Here is a 17387-nt window from a genome sequence, read left to right as displayed (position 1 = left end):
GTTTTCGTTCAATAGAACAGAGAACACATTGCATTCTAGGTTGTGGAATATTATATAAATAAGTAAGCTGAAACTTGCACAAGGTAAATTAATTGCTGATTGTAATTACATAAAATAAAGACTGTACCTTGCTGAGGGTTTTGTCTCGACCAAAGTGACAACCATCAATACCATCATGGCAAGCTTGAATGACGCGCAGTTTTTCTTCTTTCGACACTATTACCCGCTGAAGGTTGATGGTGCTTGACGTAGAGTCTACTTGCTTGTGGTAGAGCACTCCATCCTGCTCTTCGAAAAAGTCTGCTTGCTGACGAAGACCTCTTTTATCGTTTGCTGTAAATTCAGGTGGATACTGCGGTTGTCCGCGTTTATGACTGCGTATGTAATCTACTAGCGCTTGACAACGACTTTCAGAGAGTTCGGAAGACTTGCTCATGTCACAGTTTGAAAACGGCGGGGAAACACTATTGCGGTTTACTTTATATCAACACGGATAGTATGGACTGGTACCAGATACTTTGTCCTAGGCTACAATATCCGGCCGGATAGACTAGACTATCCCCCGGATAGTCTAGACTATCCCCCGGATACTCTGTCCGGGATACTATGTCCTGTGACACCGGCACAAAGATAGGAAGACCAACAAAGAAAGCAGAAGAGACTGCAACCATGGTGGAAAAAGACGTTATCCATAAAGAGATAGGAAACCGTCAGTAAAATTAGATTTATGAAGAACAGAACAGAGCACTAGCTAATGAGAAGGGAGTATAATGTATAGTAGAGTGATAGTTAGTCCGATTTGTATAGATAGTACGTCAGGTTGTAACAAGTGGAGATGTCGAGTACACTGGAGTGCGGAGTGCGCTATACGTAAGCAAAGTATACTATATAGCTACACGACAGTGCACGTACATGGACATCGACTCACCATACGGGTAACGTAGATGTCATCGCCACACCCAATTGGACTGCAAGATCATTCACTTGATCTCTGTGGTCAAACATCTTCGTGGAGTGCTGAGAACCGAAAATGGATGTGCTGCTGCTTCTAGTATGCCTTGCCTTGATCGGGGCCTGCTCTAGCGCATTTCGACCTCCTGCAGTACCTCTAGTCGTCAACAACCCCTATATGAGCATATGGTCTGCAGCGGATAATCTGTATGACGAGTTTCCAATGCATTGGTCAGGAGATATCATGGGTTTGACGGGTAAGCTATCTACAACGTTTCTAGACAGTGAACTGATAGTCGATTTCGTGTGCAGGTCTCATTCGGATTGACGGCAAGACATATCGCTACATGGGACCAGAGACCTTACTACGAGGTTCTTCAATTCCAAATGTTGAGCAAGCAGAAGTGGCTGTAGGTCCAACGACTACTTACTATGTCTTCCATCAGGATGGAGTAAAATTGGATGTCATCTTCTTTAGCGGTTCTGCTATGGCCGTAGACATCTTGGATGATACGAATCTTTCCCAGTTTGAGATTCCTGTGACTTATCTGAACCTTTCCGTGTCGTCTGAAGACGGAAAAGTACATCATGTCCAACTTTATTATGACAATTCTGCTGAACCGGCGGTGATGAACTCCAAAGAAATGGTCACGTGGTCACGCAATAGGTCAGCTGTAGAAGGTCACCACACTATGTCTATAGGAACCGTCGATCAGAAATATTTGCAACAGGGATCAGATAGAATAAACTGGGGCTACTGGTATACATCAGTTGAAGACAATGGCAATGTGTCTACAGTTATAACGAGTGATGTCAATGCAAGAGGATCATTTGCTAATGGGAGAGCGTTTCCTGATGAGGACGATAAGCCTCCACGTGCATGTGAAGATAACTGGCCCGTTTTAGCTGTCTCATGGGATTTGGGTAATGTGGGAAAGGACAATGCAGCAAGTCGTTACATTGTTCTAGCATATGATCAAGTTGTGTCCATTCGCTATTTTGGACATAACATGATACCTTTCTGGCGGCATCTCTACAACAATGACACAGCAGAAATGTTGAGATCTGCTCATGGTAATGCCACTGCTTTGGGGTTAGAATGTCTACTGGCAGATGGTTTCTTTATGACGATGATCTCTAGATACATTAATCCAGCTGAAAATTACAGTGCAATAGCAACATTAGCCTGGCGACAGACTGTGGGTGGAACACAGTTAGTATGGAATGACATTTTACAACAAGAATGGGTTTTTCTGAAGGAAATTTCAAGTGGTGGTGCTGTGAACACAGTTGATGTTCTCTATCCAGCTTCTCCTCTTCTTGTATATCTCTTTTCCACTCAATTACAGAAGCTTCTAATGCCAATTCTTGCATATGCAAATAATGAAACAAAAGCATACGGTGAGTATATTCCTTACAACCTTACCTGGGCACCGCATCATCTCGGTCATTGGCCCATTTGTGATCTTGCTCCAAATCATCAAGAACAGATGCCGATGGAAGAGACTGGTAACATGCTCATCATGATAGCTGCCATAGCAAAACGGAATAGAAATAAAGAAAAACAGGGCTTTCAGAGTCAACCGGGATCATTGACTTATCTAAAACCCTACTGGCCTTTACTTCGTAGATGGGGAGACTATTTAGTATCCAACCTTCCAGATCCAGGCAACCAGTTGTGCACAGACGATTTTGAAGGTCCTTCTCCACATAATGCAAACCTTGCGATCAAAGGAATTGTTGGTCTCGGAGCACTAGCATATTTACTCGAACAAGATGGTCAGAAAGACATAGCTACACACTACTTAATGCAAGCAAAGAATTTTGTAACAATGTGGATGAAAAATGCTAGTGATGGAGATCATTACCGAATGCAGTACAATCTGCCCGACACGTGGTCACTCAAATACAATCTTTTGTATGACCGATACCTTGGTTTAAATTTGTTTCCTCAATCAGTTTATGATTTGGAATGTGCTTATTATCAAAAGAAGATGAATGCGTATGGTGTTCCTCTTGACAATCGTGCAGACTTTACAAAAACTGACTGGCTCATGTGGATCGCCTCAATTTGCAATCATGACCAATTTGATGCAATTACCAACAGTGTGTACCGCTTTGCTGATATGAGTCCAGATCGGGTTCCATTCAGTGATTGGTATTTTACAACAACTGGTAAAGTGAAGGGCTTTAGAGCTCGCCCAGTTGTTGGAGGTATCTTTGCTGCCATGCTATTTATCACCTAAAGAGATTGAGATAAAAAGCAAGTAACAATCTCACTGGATTGAGAACTTGAGTTTTCAGTTTGTCTACCCAGCAAATCTGTATTAATTAATGCTTTCTTTGTTAATTTGCTTTTATTTTTGCTGCTTGTTGCTTTTATTTTTGCTGCTTGTTGCTTCCAGGAACTTGACATTTGCCAATATTTGCTATTTATGTATCGAGATATGAGTGCCTTGTCACCTTTGTTGCAAAGTGTGGACAATCAATACAGTATAATTTCACACGTTTCAGACTAGCTTGTGGTGCAGCATGTATGCAGTCTCCATTCTCCAGTGACTTGTCCAGGCTGTCTGCTTGATTGAGTGCCCTTAGAATTATTGTAAAAGAACCGCCTGGCTAAGAGCTCATTCGATTTGCAGTTCTAGAACTGAAATTGAGGGTGTGTTGCAACTGTTGGAACAAACAGAACCAGAACAAAAGTCGAAAGAAAAATGTGTTTTGTGAAGTGGAACTGCTAGGGCATCCCCATGAGATTGCAATGGATGATGCTTTTACTGTTGTGGCTCTATAGGAAGCAGAAGGAGAGGCTGAAGCAATGTCAACGGCTACTGTGGCCTCATTAGCTACTGATCCATTGACTACCACAGAGGCATAAGCTAACAGCGCCTCTTGTTGACCTTGTGATGGACGCCAATCTTACTCAGACGGAATGATAGAACGCAGAAACTAATAAATATTGCTGTCTGCAAAATAGTGAGCCATCACGATTTCAGGGTTTGTGCACAAAGGGGGATGTCAGTTCTAGCAGTTCCTTGGACAAAACCATGGGTCAGTTCGAACAGTTTCAGAACTAAATAATCGAACGCGATTTCAGGCAGTTCTAGACTGTAGGAACTGCAAATTGAACGCGACAAGTATCTCTTACCATTTGGAAACCAATCCCATCTTGATAAACTTTCATGAATGGCAGCAGTAGTAGTTGCCAATATTGTTGCACATGTAAAGACGAGGGTGAAGTGGAGAGATGTTCTCACATGCATTAATATTGGAAATGGTGTGAAACAGGGAAGTGTACATGTTCTGCCACCAGCTCATTTTCAATTAATGTTTAGCTCATTTTCAATTAATGTTTACATGGATGGTTTGTTGAATAGTTTTTGACACACTAAGTATGCACTGTTCTGCCCAGGAGTTTCGGAGTGGTGGTCGGGTATCTGCTGCATTAAGGGGCATGATTTATTTCAGACAAGAAAGCACCAAACAGAATGTATCGCACTGTTGATGGTCTATAATCTGAAAAAGCAGACTAAGAAAGCTGCAACTTCTGTCAACAGTCTGCCCAGTCTCATGTTTATGCTATGAGATAGATATCTATGATATAGATATCTATCATCATAGCATAGATAGACATCTATGCAATGGATAGATGTCTGCCATCCATTGCAGCAAGTAAACCACTAGCATAGTGATGGTCAGAACATGTGAAGTGATGGTCGGTGTTTGATGAGTGATGGTCGATGTTTGATGAGTGATGGTCGGGCCCGATCACCTCCGACCACCGTAGGCAGAACCCTGGTATGGTGTAAAATTAAGTCATATGTATGTTGGTGGCCTTGCCTAAGCAGAAGATCTGTCATTGTCATCTCCAAGCTGTGGAGTGCAAACGATGCTGAATACCTGTGCTGTAGTGCTCAACAAAATGGCTTGGTAGTGGGTACTGCTACATCATATTCTTGTTGTGATAGTAGTTATTATTATTTCTATTACAATACTACTGGAATACAATTTCAATGTCAACAAAGCTCCATTCCACTGGGCCGAGTGGATTCGGTATTCAATTGGTCATCACTCCCTGCAACAACTTTTTGTCTTCCCCAAATTGATTGAGACATGCGTTCATAAGACCATTCACCAACAGCAGGCAGTAGCCTTGCATAAGACCAAACAGACCCCACCCTAAACAAATCGTTGATGTACATCACAATTAATAATCATTTGTAGAAAAAAATCATTACACAACCTGCTGTGCAACCCATATTTCATTAGAAACCCACGGACATAACTAAATGTCCTTACCAACAACAACAATTTCAACATTAATCTCAACCTACACCAACAAGCCACAACACCTTCAACTGCTTCATTTTAGGTCTTTTAATTAAGATTTCATGATCTCACCATTTTTGAAGTTGATCTCTTGGAACAAATGACAAAATTACCTTCAAGGGAAAATTGACTATAAAGGAATTTACTACCAAAAGAGAACAACCCAGCAACCTGATCAACATGACAACAAATGGCCCTTCCACTCTATATATACATTAAAGTTTTCTACTCACCCTCCATCAACAAACAAATCTTGCTTTATCTTGCTATTAACCAGACTCTGGTACCATAAACGTTGCATCAGCACAATGGAACAAACATTACAGTGATTTAGCTCACATTTACAATATCTTGTTGCTTTGTTAGCAAACTCTGTTGCCGCTCGATATCTTTCCGTGTCTGTCATTATATCCAACAGTCATACAAAGCCACATAAACAAAGGAATCGACAAATCCACCTGTTGTACTGAGGACTGGAAGAGGACTGTTTGTTGGTTCAAGTCACGCTCAAGCCTTGCAGACACACTGCGTTGACACTCCACATCTTCACGTAAACTTGAAACGCGCCCAGTTAGATCTCCTACACATAAACAACCGGTAAAAATAGAAAAATCAAATGTATAGCCACCATGTCTAATACTGATGACAGATGTCTGTGAGGTGACTTGTGAACAAAGCCGATCGACGTTCTGTCGATTCTCTGACAGTACAGACTGACACATGGTAAAGAAGCAAAGATAGTTAGTTGGTTAATAATGTAGTTAACAGTGTAGCATTTGTATGGTAAACTGAAAGTGCTCTATGGTTCATGATTCTATTGTCTGATATGCAATAAACAAGCAAATCTATTTTAAAATGCAAATATCCACATAATTATTCTCCTCTAAAGTATCCTACAACAAGTAGCTCTAGATTGGTACGTCATTAAAATTGAAACTTTCCCTTAGATGCAAAGTACAGAAACAGTCCTCTGTGGCAGCCAAAAAGTCTTGCCGATAGCACAAAGACCACAAAGCCTCCGAGAAACAAATTATTCGAGTACGTTGTACTTCCAAAACCATATATAAATCCCATATACCGGTATATTTAATTGGAACTATTATACTGTTTATTTTTGTACTTTTTATATTTAATTATTTACTTATCAAATCTAAAACAATTCATGGACGATCAGTATGTTACAATTTGTATAATGTGCATCACTTAGAAATCGCATATGGAAGAAAGTCGTGTACTTCACATTTGCATTCTGAGCAACATCTTTCAAACAAAACCAGCACGCGCAAAAGTCATTACCCTTACAACTGCTACACATACTTGTTTCAATAATAAGAAGCATGGTGCAGTTTTCACACTGCGTCTGGTCTCCAAATCACTAGTACGATGAAAGAGTCAGACACACTCCTCATGCATACTTTATAAATTATCAAACTGAACAAACCAGATTATTCAGAGAGGAAAGAGCTCATTCTACCACAGCTGCAGTAGCTGCTAATATGCGTAAATCAAGATACCTATGTAGCTAAATGAAATCATAAAACACAGCGAGTTTGCATGCACATCTCATACCAAAATAAAAAGGGCAAATTATGCACGTCCAGCAAATATTACCTAAAAGTCCACATTGTAAACTCATTTTCAGTTACATTCGATCAAAAGCACTTGACAACATGCAATGAAACACTTTGACAAGTAATGTACGTACCATTAATAATTGTAGCCATTTAATGCGACAGTGGCTAGCCTAAATCCTCACAATCTCATCAACAAATGTTTCTTCAGTCACAACTGTACAAATGCTAGATTGAACTGAATTAAAATGAAAGATAAAAAGGAGATAAATATCTTCAGCGGAAACGTGCCATTGCACTTCATCAAAATGCAAACTTATGGCATATCAGCTATATATGTAAGAACAAAATTTCTATGAAAGAAAGTTCCAAATTTTAGAACACACGTAAATGCAGCAACTGTTAAGTATTAAAGTACACAATAAAATGTAAATTTACTGTAGTAGAAAAGTATAGTAAATCACCTCAACTTGTCTGCACTTCACATAATTAGCCATATTTGCCAAGGTGTTCAATCGGCCAAGCTGAGACTGAACCTATGGAAGCAAACAAACCAATTCATCCGACACCATACACATTGGCCAACATTAACTTAATGCAGTTACATCATGCCTCTGTTAATTTCTTAAAATCCTAGACAATGTTGCCTAAGTATATTCGACATACAGTTGTGCTCAAAATTTTGTGAACCCCAGGTCAATCTTAATTAATACATTATAATCTACCTTACACCAACAATATCGTACTTGTAGCAGCAGTATTTTTTAACAAGAACTTCTAAGGAGCCTGATTTTAGTAAATAAAATAAGATAACTTCTTCCGCAAAGAAGAATTTAATAAAATCCTTCAGTAAGCCTTGAGCAAAAGTAAGTGAACCATTGCATGAACTCGTTCTTGTCTCAAAAAGAAATCAAATCTAACTGGCAAACTGTTCTTTGTGTTTCATTTTGGCAACTGACCACAAATTTTAGCTGGAAGTAGGAGTATAAACAACGCAGATTGCTCAGCAAAATTCCTTACATTGTACGTTTTACTGTGCACAATGCCGCACGGAGAAGAGCTTTCACGACGCTTGAGACAACAAAATTGTGCAGCTGCACAGGGACGGCTGGCAACGGCAACGGCTACAAAAAGATTTAGGAACACATCTCAACCGCTCGACAGGTATTTACAAGTGGCGTTCTCTGAAAAACAACCACAACCCTACCAAGGTCTGGTAGACCTTCAAAGTTGTCACGTCGTACTCTCAGTCAGTTGCTTCGGGAAGTTGCCAACACACCTCGGATGTCATCAAAAGACGTTCAGAATTCTTTGAAAGCAGCTGAAGTCAATGTTCACAGAAGCACAATCCGAAGAGTCTTAAACAAAGAAGGCTTCAACGGTCACGTGGCAAGAAGGATGCCACTGTTGTCTCAAAAGCATTGCAAAATGCGATTACAGTTTGCTATGACAAACTTGGACCAATCAGCAACCTTCTGGAAGAATGTCCCCTGGACCGATGAAATGAAAATTGAACTGTTTGGTCACACTAGTCAATGTTACGTTTGGTGTCGAAAGAACGAAGCTTTTGCTGACAAAAACATCATCCCAACAGTAAAGCATGGCGGTGGTAGCATCATGCTTTGGGGCTGCTTTGCAACGTCTGACACAGGGCGATTTGATTTTGTTGAAGGAAGAATGAATTCAGAACAATACCAGGGGATTTCGGCAAAAAATGTCAGTCCTTCTGTCCAGAAGCTTGGGCTTAACCGGTCTTGGACCTTCAACAAGACAATGATCCTAAACACACAAGCCGGTCCAAACATTCCTGACTTCAGGAGCAACATTACAACGTACTGGCCTGGCCTAGCCAGAGTCCAGACCTCAATCCTATTGAAAAGCTTTGGGGAGATTTAAAGAAAGCGGTTCATCTTCGCCATCCAAAGAACTTGGCTGAATTAAAGGTATTTTCGCAAGAAGAGTGGGCGAAAATTTCAGCACAAAGATGCCAAAAGCTCATTGAATCGTACAAGAACAGATTACTAGCAGTAATTGAAGCAAAGGGCGGTCCAACCAAATATTAAAGATGGGTTCACACACTTTTGCTCATAGCCCATTTTGGATTAGGCTCAATTGATCATTGTGATAGTCAGCTACTGTCATCAAATGACTTTATTTGTAAATTTTGGCTGATTTCCACTATACCCAGTGCCGTTACAAGTATGATATTGTTGATGTAAGGTAGATAATAATGTATTAATTAAGATTGACCTGGGTTCACAAACTTTTGAGCACAACTGTAATCAACCTACAAAAGAAATCCTATATATCTAAAACTAATCCTAATCAACTTAATCCTATATATCTAGTTACACGTTCACTTACACCCTATACCTACACCTATTAATAAAGCCTCAGTTTGCATGTGCACATTGACACCTTACAGTAATTAGTTAGTTAGATTAATTATTTGAGAGGTTAATGTGTGTGTGTGTGTGTGTGTGTGTGTGTGTGTGTGTGTGTGTGTGTGTGTGTGTGTGTGTGTGTGTGTGTGTGTGTGTGCAATGTGTCAAGTGTCATCGGTGGCTGAGAAGTAGGGGTGAACTGGCAGTACAATAATGTTTAAACTTGTCTTCTTCTTCCTCTTTGACTATGTAATCATCATCGACTCTTTCATCGATCCAGTCATCATCACTTGCCTCCACTGATTGTAGCCTGATAGGACATGCTGTTGCTGCCATTGTAGTCAATGTGGATGGTACTTCAAATCCAAGCCAGGATACTGTCATCGTGGCAAACGCTGTTCAGAAAAAGACAGCAGTCAACTTCCCCAGTCTTGCACATGTGGAAGACTTTCCCGGTGGCTCAAAGACATACAGAGACATAAGTGCAAACAGTAACTACCTCATCTTTCAGCTCTCCCCATATATGGGGCGGCGTAGCCAGACACTGGCAGCTGAAGTCAAGTCGTGTGTGTGTGTGTGTGTGTGTGTGTGTGTGTGTGTGTGTGTGTGTGTGTGTGTGTGTGTGTGTGTGTGTGTGTGTGTGTGTGTGTGTGTGTACTGCTTTGCTCTTCCCATTCTTCCTGACTTCCAGTTTTCCATCCGACTTTTGTGGCCAATGTTTCTTTTAACATCAGTGGTCTTCGATCGCAGTAGTTTACTCACACCCGGTGTTGGTAAGGACCACACGGCAACATGTCTTCTCTTCGCAAGGCACCCACAATGGACTTACCTGGCTGCAACTACAGCAAGCTATTGCAACCTTGACGTATTTGCTCTCATCCAGCAGTTGTCTGAAGTCAGAACACTGGATCCAGATAAGGACTCATTTGCACAAGGACTTCTTTATGGCAAGAATTACAGTTTCCAACACACTAGCTACGTATAAACAAGGGTGTATGACAAGTTTTGACACGACTGCCATGGCGAGAAGTTTCAAGTCATCAAACATGGTTGCCATCTTGCAACTGTGTCATGTGACATTGGAAAAGAAAACTACAGACTCATTTGTGCAACATAGCTAAGTTCTCAAATTATGGCAGCTCCCACCTCAAAGGCTTCGAACAACTCTGAATATTTGGCGTAAGATGCTGGATACTCTAACAATGTGCACACAAGCATGTGCACTTGAGGGTCCGACCACATGTACTATCATTCTCATTACACATGCAAGTAATACACACTCATACACATAATAAAGCACAGCATAACACAGCAGTGTAGATGTTGAAGAGCAGGGAGCTGAAATGTAAATGTCATGGGTGTATATGCAACATAGCAACACAAACAAAAGCAAGTTGGCAGAGTCCACTCACCTCATTGATGTTGTGTTGTCTTCTAAGAGCGACAGCCACACTGTGTAGCATCTCTCCTGGCGAAGCTTCACCAGATGTCAGAGTGTCAGCTGCAGTTAAGAGCTCTCCACCTAAAATCAAACAACAGGCATTCCTCTATTCCTACAACATTCTGCAAATAGACTTAATTTAAGCATAAACATTATAGTAGATACTCTACAAAAAGCATATTACACAAAAATTTATGATGTGTGTTGCCAATAACCCTGCTTTCAAATTCTTTCAGTTTCCCATCTTGATTTCTTATCTTGTGTCCCAGGTTCCTTCTAATAATTCCTCATCAGGCCACACAGAAAATTCTTCGTTTCAGGTAACTCGACCGATGTTTTGGAGATTACATTGAACTTTTTTTGAATTTTTGCAATGTGTCTCTGAATATGTTGCATGCATGTGCATCGGTACAGCCACTGGCAAGGATCGTCCGGTTGTTGACGTTATTGATCTCCTCAGAACTGCTAACCTCGTATTCCCATTTGGTATCTGTGACAATGAGGGTCTGTACATTGTGCGGTCCATCGACAGCCACCATGTAATGCATTTAATGCATGTATTTTTAGATAAAAAAGTTGTGGGAAATAAAGAAGTTTCCCACTGACCACCATTTTTAATTTATGTTACCCTAAACAAATAATTTTTTCGGTGTGGCCTCAGCACAGTAAGAACATTAATAACGTTTGTTTAATAAATCTTTTCAATGTCCAGAAGTACTTTTTAGACAAGCGATTAGAAAAGTCCACAAACAAATAACCCAAATAACATGCATATGGCAAAGTGTAACTGTATAATGTTGTACGCTAGCGAAAGCATAAAGCGAATCCACAAGATGATACAGACATTCTGCAGTTGTTAATAGTAATCTTCCAATCCAAAAAAGATAAGAGTACAGTCACACTCTCACAACTAATGCTGGCAAGAGATAATTAGTCCACTTGTATACAAACACTTTTGATCAAGCCAAGCTGCCACAAATTATGTGAATGATCCTGTAAATGACGCTGGAAGAAGAAAAGCAAGCAGAACCTATACTAGATCCGTTAGAGTAAAGGCTTCTCAAACAACAATCAACAGTTATCAAGAGACTTCTAGTGGACCTCTCAGTCAGCTCAACATGCTCTATTCCAAGGAATCCATTTAATACTGATATACATTGCACATTTTGTACCAAGCCAGTCTTGCTACAGCTGGAACGTGGGAACCAGGCCAGAATTTCAGCAGTTACAGCTTCTATATCCAGTGGCATAGCCAGACCAAAAATTTGGGAAGAGCCAAATTAAAATGAATAAATGATATTAATATTAATTAATAATATAGTCAATAGTGACTTGTACACAAGTCGCTATATAAATTTCACCACCACTTTTATGTTTATGTGTATTACATACATGGGGAGTACCGTGTGGTATCTTGGTTGATAAATTATTTCACGAACCAAAAAGCAGTCGGTCTATCAGAGAAGAATGCCAATGGAGCCAATAGATACGTCATATGGTAAATTTTCAAATGCTTATAACGTCTACATTTTCTCTCTTAGAATACACACTAAAACTGTAGAGACCTTAAACTATTTCAGTTATAGCCTTCGTCCTTTGTCCACTGCAGCAAACTTGTTTATTGCCATATCAGAAGTTAACAAGCCACAAGACAGGTCTAAAAATTGACAATAGCGGTGAGTTCAAGTTACATTATTCAATCAGTCTATATTTAAAGGCAGGCTATGGGCTAGACCATCAGACTGATGTGTCATTCTCTAAATTTTGGAGAAGCCGGCCCTTCCTGGCCACCTCCGTAGCTACGGTGCTGCTACAGCAGTCAGCTGGTGCAAATATTGCATGCAGATTGGTCGTATATACAGGGAAGAGCGGACCTCCTGCACACAAACACATGCACACACACACACACACTCACACACACACACACACACACACACACACACGTGCACACACACACACACCACACACACACACACACACACACACACACACACACACACAGGGAAGCAAACGTGGACGTAGCAAACAGCCAAGATGACAGCATGGGTAAGTTGTCATGGGTAAGTTGTAAGCAGAAAACGCAACAAAAAGATGAAATATACAAATTGACAGTCAATTACTGAAATATTTCTAGTGTGACCAGAAAAATAGGCAGGTAAAATGACAGACAAAGCAAATACATACACTTATGTATATGTGCAGTAATAAATACACCTACTAGTACACAGTCAAATTAGGCAGCTCAGCCACAAAATAGAATCGTCCTACAGTATGATATTATTCAAAAGCTCGATGCTGGTCCGACTAACCTGCCACTGTGTCTGGAAGTTGTGACGCTATCCATGTCTGCAGTCTTCCTGTGAGTGCTCGTCCCGTCTGCACGACAGCGGGTAGAATAGAAGTGGCAGAGGAAATGCGTGCCATCACCCAAGTCTGCTCTACATCCCTCGCAGTCTTCTCGTCCCCGACCTCGCCACTCGCCTCAAATTCATCACTCTCGTTGTCGTCGGAATTCATAACATCAGACTGCAACATAGTTGTACTTTTTTGACATACGTAATGACAAACTGCGGACGTTATTGCAAATTCTGTGGCCTTGGTTTCAATGACCCGGACAATAGTTGATGCTTAACACCCGTATAATCCTCGCGTGCGAGCTAAAGTTGTACAGTACAGTTGCTTTCCTGTTTGGAGATACTATACCCACACAGAACACGACTATGTGTGTAAGTTTTTTTTGTCAGCGATTGAGATTTGTTGCCGTAATCTAGAGCTGTGTCAATGTCTCCAGTTAGTGAGATCGCAACCATGTAACTGTACAGCTGCAGACTTTTCGCGGATGAGAGGCCTACTAGGCTAGAGTTCAGGCAAGTGGAGCAACAGCACGTGCCAAAACACGTGGAGCGCGTGCGAGGAGGAGGACTGGGTACGAGTCTACACGTCACATACATTAATTTTTCTCCGTTCTGAAGAATTAGTAGCCGGACAGAGAATTTCGTTCAGAGTTATATCCCGCTCATGATATCCCCTTCTAAAAAATTAGCAGGGATCGAATCCCATTCAGACAGCAAATCGTGGAAGTCACGTGCAGTTACTTCACATCTAGGGGCGCGTTTCTTTATTCTCTACCGACTAATCCGGTTGAGGTGGTGGACCTCCACCGGATTATCCTGATTTATTCCGGTGGAGTCGGATTAGAGTGGAATAAAGAAACGTGCCGGTGGAGGTGAGCATGCGCATTCGGATAATATTGCGAAAATGGATCGTTCTTGCCCTACGTGCATGACTATTGTTGCATTTGCAGCTTCCCTGTTCACTGACTTACTGGACGACACCGAGATGTTGCTTTTGCTTCTAACTAGTAGCTTTGATTGTGTGGCTTTGATTTTGTGTAGCAGTGAGCATGCGCAGTGATCTACCTCCACTGGACCTCCACCAGCTCAACCAGCGAAAGGTTGGTTGAGCTGGTTGAGCTGGTGGAGCTAAAAGAAACGCGCAGGAACTCCACCACCTAATCCGGATTAGACGACGGAGGCTAAAGAAACGAGCCCTAGGGCTCCACACGCATGCTGAATCTTGCCTTTCTCGCGTCTTTCTGTAGAAATCGACACACTCCCCGTGTAGCGCTTAGTGCAGGAAACGCGTAGGTCGGATTCGGTGCAATGCAATCAGAATTTGGAGAGAAACGCAAGCGCTGGAAGAGCGTCTCTTTAATCAGCAAGAAATCTTGGATCATCAGAAGCGTTGGGAACGACGGCGACGCGTGCAGTCCACACGGGACTGGTGCAGACGGGCGTTCGAATGAATCGGAACGTTCTCGTCGTCGAGAAATTTTACGCGTGGTGGACCCCAGGAGAGGGGAACCCGCGCACTCTCGAGAAATCCGGCCACCTCACTGTCTACAAGTACAGGTTTCCAGTGCGTGGGCGAAATTCGGCGGAGATGTTAAGCGGGGCGGTGGAGATACGCGCGTACATACATACATACATACAGACTGCTCTCTTTTATATTATAGATTAAGTTAGGATGATATGTAGCTACTACTGTAGTAATGCCAGTTTTATTCAGTAATGTAGTTACATACTAAAACTTGAATTAATCATCTCTGGCTACTTTGTAACATAATCAGAATTATCTACCTAGAGAGCAATGTAACAGCAAAACATACCTATATTATATCATAGTCCATATTTGTAAGAAATCGATCGAAAGCACATAATTTTGGCTCACGTGTAAATGTATTTATTAATTTAATGGACAAATTAAAAATTTGAGTTGGTTTGGGCAGGTAACTAGAACAATAGATTGAAGGCTTTGGTAATGAATACAGGAAATTTGATCAGTAACTTCCCACATAATGGTAGCGTTTGCTCTTTTACTGTCAGACCCACACCTACATGTGGTATGAACCATGTTGTAGGCCATGTGCCTTTGCACGTACCTTCTACTGTTTATGGAATAGAGCTATGGGAGTAGAACAAGTGAATAAAACATTTTGATAGGTCAAAAGGTGTCCGTAACTATTTCTGGCAAAATTTGCCATTTCTTGATTGCCGTTTTGGCTACACGCCGTACATGTAATATTACTAGTGATTTGATAAGTGCTGGAATGATTGCTTGGACTTGCAGAGATGAATATGAGAACGAAGAATACATGGCAATGGAGTCTACTGTACTAGCTAGGTGAAAACATTCAAGTCTTAGCAGGTTGGGCGTTGGTCATTCCAACCGGGGATGGCGGCATCATCTCTGACAGGAACCAACACGAATCAACCAGAGAAGAGTCTAGATCTGTTGAAGATTATGATTAGCTTGCTACTAGTAGCAGTCACGGTTCTGAAAGTGGTGATGAGTCAGGCAATGTGCCAGGTGCTGCGTGTCCTCTTCCACGTTCTATCCCACATTCTTTTGCCAATCCGCTTTCTTTTAGGATGTCACGAGCTGCTCATGGTGCTCCACAAAAGTGGGACTTGGTAGGGCAGTAAAGGTAGGGAATGCGACGTAGCGCTTGGTTGAAGGTGAAGATTGCGATCCTGGTGACATGTGTGGACTAAAGATTGGCCAATAAGCGCCATGACTCTGTTCCCGTCACCATCAAGGCCAACGAACGTTTGCACTGGAGATGAATGAGGCATTAGAGTGTTAGAACGAATGGATTGTCTTGAGAGTGAGTGAGTGAGTGATTGAGTGAGTGAGTGAGTGATTTCATTTAGATTTCTTGAGTGATGTTTCAGTGAGGAAGTGACGCAGCTTGTCACCAACATCAACAGATATACTGATAAAAGGAAGACTAGCCAGATTTTGGGAGGTCGTGGACACTATGCAGTCACCGTGGCAGAATCTAAGTTTACATTGGTGTTTTGTTGCCCATGGAAATCATGCTTCGTCAATGATTGAGAATTACTGGCAAGAATCAAATCATATTATCTGAAGACAAACATTTTAGCTGTCTTCTCTCTGACAAGGATTTTATTTGTGAAAAGTTAACTATGATACTTTGCAGTAAATGCAATCAATTCCAGCAGATAATGAGACATTTTCATGTCAGTAATCCTGAAGAAGATTTGAAGCACTGACCCAGGGTATGCAAGCTGCAGAAAGTGAGGCCTTTTTTTCAAGCTCACGCGCCTTCTTTGAAAGCCCAGTGAAAAATGTGACAGTAGGTAAAGCCGTGATCATAATTCCTTTCAAGGTCGTCTTTCTTTCCAACAATATGTATGAAGGCCAAGCCTGCTAAATGGGCATTAATGTCTTGTTGGCTAATTCTACGATTGATTGCCTGTATATACAAGAAAGCATGCTGGTGAACCGGAGTCTAGACTCTTCACTCAGTCAGTAATTGAACTGATTCTTAGGCTGGAGAAAAAAGGATATGTCTTATACACTGGCAATTACTCTACATTACCTGAGCTATACTAGTATTTAGAAGACCGAGAAACTTATGCTTTTGGTACCATTAGACCAAGTTGTAGAGGTTTTCCCAAGAAACTGAGTCCTCAGAATTTACCAATGATAAAAGCTGTAGAACGAGCTAGGCTTCTATGAGCGTTATTTAAGTGCCTCAATGATGGCATCATGTGTGGTTTAATTGATAAAGTGGCAGGAAGTGATGGTCCTTGGAAGGTAGAAATTCCTTGTCATTCTCTGTTAGTCGACTACACAGCAAATATGAGAGGTGTAGATGAGGAGGCCAACCTCACTTACAATGCCTGAAGAAGAAGCGTGAAGTTTTGGATACAATCACTCAGAGATTGGTCTTACGCATTTAGGTATGGTACAATCTGCTGGAGTGTGCTATCTTGAATGCCTACATTCTAAAGAGCCACTTTGACCACGTCATAGTCTGAAAGGATCAAGAAAAAAGATGATAGGGCATTCAAGTACAATTAGCAACATTACTCATTAGTGGTATTCCAGCAGGGAAGATTCTGGCAGGATCGCGGTGCACGGCATGTTTCTTGCAGATCATCTGAATCGTTCTTAGGGCCACTTGCTCATAATATTATTAATGTCAGACAGGAGAAGAGTGCGCAGGAGGTTGCAGGATGAAGAGAGAGATCCGGAATGAGTTCAGTGCGTGATGTGCACTTGTGCACTAGGAGTGATAGATATTGTTTTAACAATATTGTCATATGTTAGGAACCTGTAGTGTATAGTTTACACATTGTGCTTTTCTAAGTGTGAGATATATTATAAGTTGGTATGTGTTCT

At 41.3% G+C, this 17387-nt stretch overlaps 2 protein-coding genes and 1 long non-coding RNA gene across 5 annotated transcripts in view; 2 read left to right on the top strand and 1 right to left on the bottom strand.

Moving 5' to 3' along the window:
- Window positions 1-959: 959 nt before the first annotated feature.
- Window positions 960-3460, top strand: LOC134179036 (uncharacterized). The gene is made up of 2 exons (XM_062645941.1): window positions 960-1208; window positions 1264-3460. Exons 1-2 carry the CDS (start codon window positions 1031-1033, stop codon window positions 3195-3197), a joined length of 2112 nt encoding a protein of 703 aa, XP_062501925.1. The 5' UTR covers window positions 960-1030; the 3' UTR covers window positions 3198-3460.
- Window positions 3461-4882: 1422 nt separating this feature from the next.
- Window positions 4883-13301, bottom strand: LOC134179026 (uncharacterized). 3 transcript variants are annotated; one of them, XM_062645931.1, is made up of 10 exons: window positions 12986-13301; window positions 10648-10757; window positions 7316-7387; window positions 5921-5993; window positions 5739-5860; window positions 5620-5679; window positions 5514-5560; window positions 5353-5451; window positions 5195-5281; window positions 4883-5130 (listed from the first exon to the last, which is right to left on the bottom strand). In XM_062645931.1, exons 1-10 carry the CDS (start codon window positions 13209-13211, stop codon window positions 4968-4970), a joined length of 1059 nt encoding a protein of 352 aa, XP_062501915.1. In that variant the 5' UTR covers window positions 13212-13301; the 3' UTR covers window positions 4883-4967. The 3 variants fall into 3 exon arrangements, with proteins under 3 accessions (XP_062501915.1, XP_062501916.1, XP_062501917.1); XM_062645933.1 differs by having other exon boundaries at window positions 5105-5130; window positions 5195-5245; window positions 5394-5451; XM_062645932.1 differs by lacking the exon at window positions 5195-5281 and having other exon boundaries at window positions 4944-5130; window positions 5394-5451.
- Window positions 13302-13323: 22 nt separating this feature from the next.
- Window positions 13324-17387, top strand: part of LOC134179025 (uncharacterized) — a 4992-nt gene continuing 928 nt past the window's right edge. Inside the window, exons 1-2 of the long non-coding RNA XR_009969751.1 lie at window positions 13324-13402; window positions 13468-13602. This is a non-coding gene — a long non-coding RNA (uncharacterized LOC134179025). The remainder of the gene's footprint in view (window positions 13403-13467; window positions 13603-17387) is intronic.

Source organism: Corticium candelabrum, chromosome 4 (genome assembly GCF_963422355.1).
Source record: "Corticium candelabrum chromosome 4, ooCorCand1.1, whole genome shotgun sequence".
Taxonomy (NCBI): Eukaryota; Metazoa; Porifera; class Homoscleromorpha; order Homosclerophorida; family Plakinidae; genus Corticium; species Corticium candelabrum.
This window is presented reverse-complemented; position numbering and strand designations above follow the sequence as displayed.